This window comes from Lipophrys pholis (genome assembly GCF_963383615.2).
Source record: "Lipophrys pholis genome assembly, chromosome: 4".
NCBI classification, from domain to species: Eukaryota; Metazoa; Chordata; class Actinopteri; order Blenniiformes; family Blenniidae; genus Lipophrys; species Lipophrys pholis.
The window spans coordinates 26,111,473-26,124,124 of record NC_137637.1 but is presented as its reverse complement, the minus strand read 5'-3'; the positions used below and the strand labels follow the sequence as shown (position 1 = coordinate 26,124,124).

At 40.7% G+C, this 12,652-nt stretch overlaps 1 protein-coding gene across 4 annotated transcripts in view; it reads right to left on the bottom strand.

Annotated features, from left to right (window-relative positions):
* Nucleotides 1–3,624: 3,624 nt before the first annotated feature.
* The window catches only part of tox2 (TOX high mobility group box family member 2), a 97,215-nt gene continuing 88,187 nt past the window's right edge, over nucleotides 3,625–12,652 (bottom strand). For 2 of the 4 annotated variants that reach the window (XM_080461015.1, XM_080461013.1), the window contains 4 exons: nucleotides 10,186–10,266; nucleotides 7,049–7,459; nucleotides 6,740–6,964; nucleotides 3,625–5,447 (listed from right to left, as the gene is read on the bottom strand). In XM_080461015.1, the coding sequence (XP_080317141.1) occupies nucleotides 6,755–6,964; nucleotides 7,049–7,459; nucleotides 10,186–10,266 (702 nt within the window). In that variant the 3' untranslated portion in view covers nucleotides 3,625–5,447; nucleotides 6,740–6,754. The remainder of the gene's footprint in view (nucleotides 5,448–6,739; nucleotides 6,965–7,048; nucleotides 7,460–10,185; nucleotides 10,267–12,652) is intronic. The other 2 variants (XM_080461012.1, XM_080461014.1) reach the window with 1 other exon arrangement.

The following is a 12,652-nucleotide window of genomic DNA, read 5'->3' as shown; positions in this document are numbered from 1 at the left end:
CAGGTTTTGATGCAAACCGGTTCAATTGATATTGAGATATTCAAATTTGGTTTGAAGCAGTCATAAAGAGAAAGTCTGATCACCTGATGTTTCACAATGTGTGTGAGGGGAAACTTAAAGAAATACCCCCAAGCTTTCGTTTTATTTGAAAGTCACTTCGAGCACCTCAATCATTTATTTGTAATATCAGAAAAAAAAACAAAAAAAAAAACCCAGGAAATTTTGCAGCCCTGAGCAGTTTCTAATGGTGGTCAAAGTTGACATAGCGTAGTACATCCTGGATTACGTATTTTTTCTTCAGGTGTGAAGCCACAAGTGTGTTTTGTGCCTCAAGTCGAATTTCCTATGTGAGATATCCTGTCACCTTGTCTTGTCTTCTCGTCTAACGTCTTTGGTATCGACACATAAATGAAAATACTTGACAGAAACACAAACCGTGGCCGACTTCACGGCACTCGTCATAAACAATCCAGCAATTTGAATGACTTGTTCATTTTGTGCACCACAGCCAGCACAAAAAGAAAAAAACCCAAACATAACCCATAACTGATTCTGAGCACAAAGCGAAACTCGTTTCTTGTTAAAGCCACCCACATTTCCTGCTGTTTGTTTCCCCACCGCAGCACCAAAGTTGCAGGCAAAACTTTTTGCCCGTTTGCGGACTGCCTGTGAAAAGCTACGTACATGCAGCAGGAGTTCATTGCATGTAAAAGAGAAACCTTTAGTTTTACGATATAAACACAAACTCTTGACACTGGGGGAAAAAAAAAAGCCAAAAAGAAAACATCCTTCTGATGTGATCATTTGAATTAGTTTGAAGAGTCATTGTGGGACCAGTCGTCACGGATTGTTCAATTACAAATAAAATAACAAATACAGAATATGGAGGAAAACTTCCCACTTTTTGCTTTTCTTTTAACCTTCAACATGGTTAATTTGTCATGTATGCTTTGAATAAATTAATATAGTTTGTCCATACATATCCAACAGAATGTTTCATTTTAATTGTATTTTACATTTTGTTTTTGTAAAACAAAAGAAAAAAAAAAAAAAAAAAGATGTTGAAACAACTAGAGTTGGGAAAATGTAATTAGTTAAGGGCTTTGTAATTAAATAATTTTGATATTTAATGCAAAAATCTAACTATTCAATTCAACCTGATTTTGGTAGATAAATTATTCAATAAGTAGATTTGTGTGTGTTTACAAAACAAATACCTGCTTACATGTTGTTGTTTGAACATAACCCGAGTGACAACGTCAACATTAGCTTAGGCGTACATGTTTACCGTTTAGATCATCTGAATCTCTCCTTTTATAAATTCTTCGCGGCACATTTTTCACACAGCTTTTCTCTCGCCGTTTTAAACGGAAATTTTCCATCTAGTGGGCGGAGCAACGCGCTCCCATCTGGTTGACGCATCACGTCTGTTAGCTTGCGCCCGTTCTTAGTCGCTCACCACACGAGGGTGTGCGATCAGGTGCGTCAGTATTGTGGCGGTGGCCAGGACGCGCCGGAAAGACTGACGAGGAACTGGAGTGCAAAATGTTGCTGTATTAAAATGAAGAAATGGGTCATTCGCCGCCATTTTCTCTCAATCCAACGTTGAATTTCTCGATTGGTAAGAAGTTATGAAACTGAACACACTGGACATTAGAATCAGTTTGATATAAACAGAAAGGAAACTTGTTCAGGTGCACTGAGAAATGTTCTGTGTATATTATTTATTCTTTGTGCTGTTAAATAATTACAATTTGTAATCAGGTTAATCACAGGTTTGCTTTAGATTAATTTCAATTAAATATTTATTTTTATTCTATATTAAACACGTTTAATTTTGCACGAACAAACAGACTGAAGAAAGAAGTGATTATATATGCGCTTAGTGCCATTAAACACCTTTAACAGTTCATGTTAACACAAAACTTCTCTCTTTTTCCCAACAAACATTCATCCACATTCATGTTGCCCTGTTCCTCCTGGTTCAGCATCTACTAAGACAAACTAACTGGTTGATATTGTCCGATAGGAGAAGTGACCGCTTTTTATTTACCCTGAATCCCTGACTAACTTAGGCTTCGCTTTAATGTGGTATTTTAAGCTGAAAGAGCACACATAGACACCATAAATTGTTGCTTTTCATTCTCCGTTGGCCCAATGACTTTGACTCTGAGATGACGGATGGGATTAAAGGCTCTGACAGAAGTGTCAAATTGATACTGTCTTCCTGCAATATTTACTACAGTATTACTGCAGACAATAACTGCCAGCATGACTGCAGATGGCAGAGCTGCACGACTATGTAGTTGCTTTTTTTTTTTAATGTTGTCCCAAATAAAAAAAGAGGAAACCATTGTTACCGCACTACTTTTATATGCAGAAATATACCTACAGCTCAAGAGGAGAGGCAGCACCCAACACAGAAGATAAGAAAAACACACACTTACACACACACACAAACACGACTGTACCGTCTACCCAAAAGAGAGAAAAAAAAAAAAAAAAAAAAGGCACCGGAGCGAGCGTGCGTGGCTGCACCCAAAACCTCTTTTATCTGACACTGCATTAAGAATGTATGACTGTGATTTTCATATAATGTGTGTCATATCACAAAGTGGCAGGTTTTCCAATTGTCCAATAATGATCTATTTGCCAATTCAATACTACTGAAGAAGAGACGGCAGGCAGACGTAAAATGAATAAAACATTGAATGAAGGGATCGTGACAGTTCCATTTCAGTCTCTCTTTCTCTCCCTCATAAAGTCTCTAAGAAGACTTGTGTGCAATTGGGGTAAAATCAGTACTTGGACGGTTGCCTGAGTCTGTATGCACATTGCATTTCTCTGTTCTCTTTATCTCGCACTAGACGCCTACGATGCACTACTTTCACAAGCAAAGCAAACGTCCTCTCGCATCTGCTCTCTTGTTTGTTAAGATAGTTTTACTGGCAATATCCACGCTGGCTGGTGTACCCTGTATCCGCGGTTAATTAGCCGATGCCATTGGAGTCCTGAGCTAAATATAAATATAGGATACAAATGTGACCCTCCTAAGTGCAAACACACTGCAGAGTACAATCAGTTTGGGATGTTTGTGTGTCTTTAAAATGGTTATGAGAATTTCTTTTTTTGTCGTTGTTGTTTTAAAGTGTGATCCTCCAATTAGAGAACGGAAGCAAGAGAGACGGCAGAGAAATGACCAAGCATGAGACAAATTCACTTTTAAACTTTTTTTTTTTATTTATTATGCAGGTTTGAAATAAAAGAAGCATTGTGACACAAACTGATGCTGCGAGCAAGGAAAGAAAGGAGCAGCACCCCAAATGTATAAAATAAAGGGAAAACAAAATCATTGTTGTGGTCATCATATTTTTTTTTTTTGTTTTTATCAAACCAAAGCAAAGAAACAATAAAATAAAGAATAAAAATACACCTCCATTGTAAGAAGCAAAAGTGACCTAATTTCTTTCATAAATAAGAAAACCTGTCAAATGGCTGATGGGCAACTAGCAGAAAACAATATACTGGTAACCATTTAAAATATTTATCATTACTGGCTTTACAAATAAAATAACTACAATTGGCAGGTTTTATTTAAATTTTTTTTTTTTTTTTTTTTTTTTACACAACTTAAAATGTTATAGTTTCTGCAGCAACTAAAACTGAAGTTATGCTACACGTAAGAGATAAAAACGAGATGTCGTTGTCAGCAAAATGCATTTCTGTTAATCACACAAGTTAAAAAGATGATATCAACACAACCAAACACCAACTAGAAACTTATAAAAATCACTGTATAATGTGGATGTGATGGCTCCATTCACATATTTCATTACTTCACTTTTGCATGTCGAGGGGGACAAAACCGACATTATGGTGAGACAGAAGAACCAAAGGAGGGGGCAGGCATTTTTTGAGGCAATATCTTTTTTTTTCTCTTCTTTTTTTTCTTTTCTCTCAACCTGCAACATTACATCTCATTTCATCTCGCGGCGCTTCTCTCTCTTTTTCTATCTTTTTGCTGTCTATCTCTCACCTGGCTCTTTCCATTTAATGATCTGCAGGACACATATTGTGTATTCAGTTTTAGATTGAACTTTATTGGAAAAAAACACACCAGTGAGCACAGATTTAATGCAAGAAGGAGAGTGTGAAATACTCCTCTGAAATCCAGCTGCACGGGGCTGTTAAAATTCACGAGAAAGACTCGACACTCCGGCACGCTCGCGCACGAGTGTGTGTCCGTGCACGTGCACACATACCCGACTGCACACGTCATGAATGCAGTACATTCAAACGTCCAGACACACACACCCACACACACACACACACACACACACACACACACACACACACACACACACACACACACACACACACACACACACACACACACACACACACACACACACACACACATGCACGCACACACAATGATTTACATGTAATATTAAAGAAACAAATCTATCTGGACTTCCAATTCCCAATTTGATCCCATAAAAGTGATATTTACAATCACACTGTGACAGCTCAGTAGACCTCAACAGGTCTTTATTATTTAAAAAAAAAAAAAAAGATTTTTTTTTTTTTTTTCCGTTGTTGTTTTGTTTTTCGTCCACCGCCCAAACTTCTGTATTAATTTGCAGGCCCTTAAGCAAAGCTACCATAACACCAAGGCCTGTGCTGAACCTACTAGTAGTTAATATTTCTCTACTTTACAGGGCCCACCGCTTATTGGCAAAAAAATTAAAATAAAAAATAAACTTAGCAAGCCAGAAATAAATAAAACAGCAACAACAACATTGAAGAGGAGAGGGGGGGAAAAAAACTGAGAATAAAACAATTAACAAAGAGGAAGAGTATTTTTCTTTTTTTCCCGTCTCACTCTAATTAAAGCTGGATGGGGTCCCTGAGGGGACTTTGATGGTGACACACTAGAGGAGTGCTCTTATAGCCCGGCCTGTATCAGAGAGGGCAGAAACACACAAGGGAGGGAGGAGGAGGAGGAGGAGGAGGAGGAGGAGGAGGAGGAGGAGGAGGAGAAGAAGAATGAAGGGGCGAGGGGGGGAGAGGCTTTATAAGTGCTTGGCAAATTCAAACAGCAAGAAGACTGCTAATACATTAAGTGGTACAGACAGTAGTCATCTAGTCAAAAAACTCTGGTCACAAAGTCTAGAAACTGAGAAAAAGAATCATTACATTGACAAAAAAAAAGAAGGTGGTGATGGTGTGTTTGGGAATGTATGTGTGTGCATGTATGTATGTACTTGTATGTTGGGTCTGCATCACATGTATGTATGTGCAATGGAAGAGGGTTCGGGGGAAGGTGGGAGGGTGGGGGAGGGGGGGTTGGGCGAGTAGACTCCTCGGTGTCGCTTTTGTCGACAGAGTATGATCTTCAGTTTCAGGTGAGGTAGAGTGGCTTGTCCCTGCCTATCATGCTGCCACTAGAAAAACCAAAAAGAAAAAAAAAAAAGGCACAGGTTAGATTGCAGCCGAAGATGGAATGATAAAAAAACAAAAGAAAACAGCAACATAAAAAAAATTGAAGTAAGCTGAAAGTGGGAGGACTGACTGGTGGCTGGATTACAATTTATTTTGTCTTAGTTTCTGTCTTGCTAAACTTAAACTCTAAAAATAAATCAGACTTTACAGTAAGTGAGCAGGACGAGCACGGCGGATTTCCACGGCTGCCGGACTGCACGGCTCGCCAAACCGTTTAGTAGAAACTGGAGTTAGGAACATCTGTTTTCTTTACTGCCGTCCGACAAACACATGACAAGCTCTATTATCTCACCATTACCTCTCCAGCTGTCTCCCCTGTCTCACTGGAACAATGGAATGGACCATTTTTTAACATTAATATTTTGAAAGCGTGACGTGACTTTGGATACTTGTTTATCAGGGAGTTCCAAATCCGGGTTCGATCTGCGTCTGTCTGACACCCGCAACATGAACCCTTTATATTAACAGTGATTAACATTGGACCTGATCTACTAAAGGCTGATCTAAAAATGGGTCCACACTTGATACCCACACACACAAACACGATGCACTGAGGATTGCGCCAACACACACAATAATACACATCATCGGTTTAGCGTATTTACCTTCATGTTATTAGGTTATCAGGCGTATCGTCCAGATTACGTAAAAATACTGTGAGTTTATGCTATCTGATTAATTTATCACATGCTATGTGATTTATAGTGTCTGAAAGAGTTTACGTTGTTCATCATCTGTTTTTAGGTTAACTTTGGAGTGAGAATTTCCTCATCTGGATCTATGCGGCTTTTATTTTCAGACTTTACTATAAGAAGTTTTCTGTGTTGTACCAATGAACTTTTGCAAACTTATCTGTCACCATTCCCATTAATTTGCCATGAGGATCCATTATATTTATGATCTCCCTCCACCAATATGTCCAACTTCATGGTATCCCATTTCACTTTTGCGTTTGTGGTGACTCAGTGTTGGATCCAGTCACGCCATAGCAAACACAAGCAAACAGACGTGGAAACACTAACCTTCCCAGCCCGTCACTCTTGTGTAAATATGGCTTGATGCACGCAAAGCCTGAATCTGAAAACGCCTGTTTGTGTGTGATGTGACTTATGCTATTATTCTAGGCTGATCACCCGCATAATATGCGTAAACCAAAAGCGTCATCTATTTGTGTGAGCGCGCAGTTTAGCATGCTTTATACAGGTTCTTAGTAAATGATGCCCAGGGCGTTTACCTGCTTGCACTGAACTCATTTGTCTCTTTTCTGAATGTAACTTTGGACTACTCGATATGTGTCAGTCTCTGCTGACCTGCAGTGGTTGCCACACTCCCGATTGCAGTATTCACTGTCCCAGTCGTGGGTCTGAGCCACTCCAGGGCCTGGGCCAGGCCCAGGGGCTCCTGGAGACTGGGAACCACCAATGCTCTTCTGATACTCTGACTGGAGGTGGGAAAAACCCTAAAGGAAGGAAATTAGAAATGAGCCAACATCCGGAGGTTTAAAGGTGTTTAACTCCAACAACAGTGCAGTTTTGTTTTGTACCTGCTGCCCTGGTGGTGGGGAGTGGAGAGAGGCCTGGAGCCCCATTTGGTGAGAGATGATTGGCTGGGATTGGACCTGCTGCATGCGGATGGGCTGGTTGAGGAGCGAGCTCTGGTGCAGGGAGAGCTGCTGGTGGGGGTGAAGTGGCGGACTGATCTGGAAGGAGGAAGGGGGAGAGGCACTAATGCTGGGCAGCATCTGTGATTGGCTGAGCGTCTGCGACAGAGTGTGGCGAGGGGCGTGTCCCGCGTAGCTCTGCAGGTCGGTGAGAGGGAAGGCCCCGGGCCCCAGGTATGGCGATGACGGCTGCGGGGGAGGTGGCACGCTGTACAGGGGCGGGTTGGCTGGCATCATATGTGGAGAAGCCTGGCTCGTTTGGGCACTTTTTGTCTCCACCGGGTCATTATATGTCTAGAAAGGAGAGAGAGCAACAAAACATTTATAGCGATCGTAACAATACCTCCGTATTCAATGATTGTACTTAAGTACTCCTTCGGTCCTATTTTTTGGATTTGTGCATGCACAGTTTTCATCACGTATTGCCATATTTCTATGTGCTCACATTCAGTTTTTATTCGTTACAAAGTGTTTTAGATCATGTAGCTTGTTTACAACCTGTCTGATTGCCAGACTATTACTGTTTCTTGCCTTGCCTGACATTATTGATGTTGCCTTGCTCCCAGATCTCAGCAGTTTCTTTGATGAGTAAAATGTTATCATAGCCACTAGAAATGATGCCCAGAGCCACAAAAATAGAAGACCTGAGGTGCAATAAACTGGACTTTTCATTTACGGATAGCCGTGGGTTTTTCCCAGATTGCAGTTGCCCGAAGAACCAAACTGCACACCCAGCAATGTTACTCTGGATCTACAGCTTTTTGCACGACTGTCAACTGCTAATGTGCAGTTTAGGTATGGCTGATATACATTGTGACATTGCAGACAGTGGAAGGATCTGATGGCAACTAAGTGATAAAGCTGTCATTGAAATCTCTGCGCTTCTTAGTTTGCACTGACGTGAGCCTGTCAGACAAGAAGTTGCTGTTGAAGGAAAGAGCAGCAGCAACTGGAACCTGTGCACTTGAATTTATGGAATAAATTGGTAGGTGACATAGCCCCGCCGACCAAGAAACTTTTTTAAAGAATGAGAGAGCATTGGTGTTTCTGCCTTTTACATGCTCCACAGTGTGCTCTTATTCTAAACATATGAATTCTATACATCCATTCATTACACACAGTAAAGTGTCTTTATTGCATAAAGCCATCATTGGTTATTCTACCCACATTCACCTCTTTTTATTTATTCAACCAACCCCCTACATCACACACACACACACATGCACACACACAAATGTTGTGTGCTTTCTGGGGACATGACATTGACTTGCATTAAACCCAACTCTCTCTTACCACAGACATGACTACTGTACTACTTGTCCATCTCCTAACTCCACCTTCACATAACTCTCACTCAGTACAAACCTAAAACAGGCCTTCGCCTAAATATTTAATGATTCCTTATTTAGGGAATATGTTTTGTTCCCACAGTCTCGGGAGACTTCGCCAGTATAGAAGGAACAATAACGCAGACATGGTCTGCTCCCACCCCTCTTGTTTCATGGGGGAAGTGTATGTGTATATATGAAATACATCCAGTGTTTCTCATTAACTGTCAGGCTGGCAGGAGTGATGTGTGGTGGTCTGCTATTTAGTAATGGCTAACATCCATCCAACTGAATCCCTGAAATAATCAATGGGACCAGATGAACGGGCAGAGGCAGAGGGACACATTTGCAGGGTCAAGTGGAAAATAAGATACTGAAGAATTGTATTGCAAGGGGAGGGAAAAGTAAGTCAGTTGTTGTTATTTTATTTAAAAGAGACTTTATGGTAGCAGATCATAATCTGTGAAATATACAATACAGTGTGATTTGTATCCATTTTAAACTTTATAAAATCCAAGTCGGTGCATAGATTTTTTTTTTTCTTGCTTCGAAACAAACACAAAGAGAAGTGCAGTGACATGTAGTGGGTAGCAATCAAACTTTTGTTTTTTTTTTTCCTTCTCCTCCCAAACAAAATAACATGCGTCACACAACAAAAAGGCAACAGGTGCAAGCTGAAGATGTGAATCCTTCAAATGATGCTCCAATTACCTCCAATTCCACCCACCCCAATTCACTCTGAAAAGACTCCTTCATCGGTAATTAAAAAAAGAGAGTTGCGTTGAATCATGAGATTCAGCCTGGCATTCAGATTGGTTGTTCCTGAATGAGTGAAGGAGGGTTTGCAGGTTTATTTTTGTCAGTCAGTTTTTTTGACTGGCAATCTACCAACATATAGTATCAATCAAGCCTCTGTATAAGAGCTCTGACATGAATGTCTAATTGCACCAAAGACAAGAGATGAGAATAGTCTTTTTAGTTGAAAGTATGCCACAGTGAAGAGGCTGATGAATTAACTATTCATGCCTTAATCAAGGTGCTTGTTTTCGGCCCATGAACATGAGAGGAAGTGTGGTGCTGTGCTTAGAGGGAGGAAGGCGAGGGGAGGGAGGAGGAGGAGCTTGGGTATATGCTAATGCAATTTAGGGCCGTATTTTAAAAAACAATGCAGAAATACAGGAATGAGCTGCAGGATACGAACAGATTAAAACGCCCTTGTACTGTCACGTCGATTGTAAAAGCCTTGCAGATGTTTTAACACACAAGCCGGTTCTGAAAACGCCATATTGTTGGAGAATAAAGTGTTGTGACTTGGTTTAGAGAGACCAGAAGGTTGGAGCAAACCTCAGCCAACACATTAGCAGCCCATCAGGGAGGACAGAAACACCAGGAGGACAGCAGATGACAGGTAATGTCCACTTCAGCTCCTGCGAGTGTACACCGATGAGCACACAAATGCGTGCTATTACTTTCCATTTCTCCCCCGGGTTACAAATCGAGTGTGTTTGAGGTCTAATTTTCACTGTTCTCCTTTGAACACACCCATACAGATTTATGCACACATACGAACCCCTCAGTCCAGCCAGTGGACCCTTTCCTTGGAATAAGAGTGAGAGGTATCCTCTGTCTAATTTATCATCCCTTATATCGCCGCTGACCCATGTATATCAAAGATGTGACCCCCGCTGTTACCTTGGAAACCAGACTGGCTCTGTAGGCGGCCAGGGCTTTCAGGTACTCCTTCTTCGCAGCCTCTGTTTTCCTCTTGTAGCTCTGCAGGAGCAAACACAACAACAAACCACGATTGATTACAAGGTGATGCCAAAGGCTAAATTGACCCTGTGGTCAACACAGACTGATGTGGATGTGATTTTGGGATTCATGGTGTGATTGTGTGACCCGGCACTGTGCTCGCAGATGAAAAACATAACAAATGAATTCACTGAACAGTCATCAGGTCAAGGAGATTTGACCATCTGCATGATTCTTGCTACATATCTGAATGGTTTCATTTCTTTTAGATATCCCAAAATGAAATACCAAGAAAAAAAAAAAGAAGAAGAAAAAAAAAAAAACCCCTGTGCACAATAACAAGAAAATAGCTGGAACATTTTATGGCGTTAAATGAGGAGTGAGACACTGTTTGTCATTTTGTGTACTGCTTTTCAGTCTCTTCCTCTATTAAGGCAGTTGCTCATCTCTTAATCAGAGATGATGTCCCAGCAAATCATTGAGACGAGGAAGGAAAAAATAAAAGAATCCAAAACAGCATTAGCAAAGAGGCAATCTCAAGCCTGCTGGATGAACCTCAAATGATGCGTTAAGACGGGGAATTCGAGTTAATGTCATCACATGTCACTCACAGGCTCTTTATAGCAGCCATTGCCTTTTTTGATGCAAGGCAGGCAAGTTGCAAAGAGTCCACCCTTAAATCGAGGAGGAAGACTCAGATCTGTGCTCGTCTCTGGAGCATTTTAATATGAAGGAGAGTGTGTGTTTGTGAGCGAGTAAATGCAATGGGTAATTACTGATCCTGACTGAGAGACTGACTGTGGCTCCATGGACAGGGTCATTTCTTTCAAAGAGGTGTGGTAGAATAACCATTAAGCATTCATGCGTTGCCAAATGCACATAGGCTGGCAGCCGCGAACACATACAGTCAATAAACAAACAGACATGCACATAGAACAGCAAACAAACTGGGATGAAGGCGGATACAATCTCTTGCTCAAACAGCTGATGTTTGTCCCCTCACTCATCCCTATTTACAATATTATTATTATTATTTGCCTTCTCTGATATACATTCAGATATTTTGAAGTGGGACTGGATGAATTGTGGGTTAGCATTATGTCAATATCCACAGGGAATGCACACGCATAATTATAAAAGAAACTGAAAATATCTGTTAGGAAATGAAGACCAGTTCCTGTGAAATAAATGAATGAATCAAACAAAGCATTAAAAAAAACAACCCACAACATGTGACATATCAGTCACCTCTCACATGCTGATAGACTCGTGGCTGCTTTTTCTGTAACCCAAACTACTCCCAGTAGCTTTAATTTCAAATTAATTTAACGCAGCTAATGATTCGCGCAACGACGGTTACTTTTAAATAAATTACCATGCCTAAGGATGTCTAATTATTCCAAAGTGAGTGGATTCATTAGCAATTGAAGCCGTCAAAGGCTGCAGGTCAGTATGAATTAAAAATAACAAAGCTGCAAGGGGAGAGCATATGCCTCCTTCGTAATCCTGACACAGAGGTGTCCCGCCTGAATTAGCCCCTAATTGTACCTTAATGAAATGTTCTTGTTTGATAACCAGTTAATTACAGGAGACAATAACTCTGCACCCCGCTGACACTGAAGGGAGTGATTACCCTACGACCGAAGACGGAGAGGAGGAGGAGGAGGAGGAGGAGGAGGAGGAGACGAAATATCAGGGAAAGGTAGAAGGGAAGTGAGAGAGGAGGAGAGGAGTGTTGCTGCCAAACAGGCAAGTTAATGCGAATAACAGGCACAAAACAAACAGTACTAGTGGAATAGATAACAAGAAAAGTGAACCTTACCCAACTTTAATATCAAAACTTGCTCTTTAAACAAAGTGACAGAGCTCTTTTCCTTCTATCTTCGACCTTTTACCAGCACACAACTGAAACACAGAGACTCAATTATATAAAGCTAAGCCCCCCCCCCCCCCCCCCCCTTCGAATCAATTATTACTGTTCCTTCCCTCTGCTGTATAAAAAACTGAAAATTGATCTTAATCTTAAATAACAAAAACAAGAAAAATGTTCTTTTGTGTTTCTGGGGCAGCTTTAACATGTAGTCACCTTGAGGAATAACACAGCCCAAATAATGCATTGATCTTGTGCTATAAAGCAAATGCCTTTGGGAATTTAAAAAAAAAAAAAAAAAAAAAGCTGTATAGTGTGCAAGCAGCAAAAACATCTTCATAAAAAAAAAAAGAAAAAAAGAAAATATGAACATAAACATGAATTTAGAGGAAAAAAAGAGCGACTTTGTTCTGCCAAACTCAAGGGCGGCACTGGAGAATACAACACAAGCAAAGGGGGGATATGCACGCTGAAACTCGACAAAAAGAACCACAAAAGGAGCAGAAATCACGACAGTGAAACTTGTGATCGTTCCTT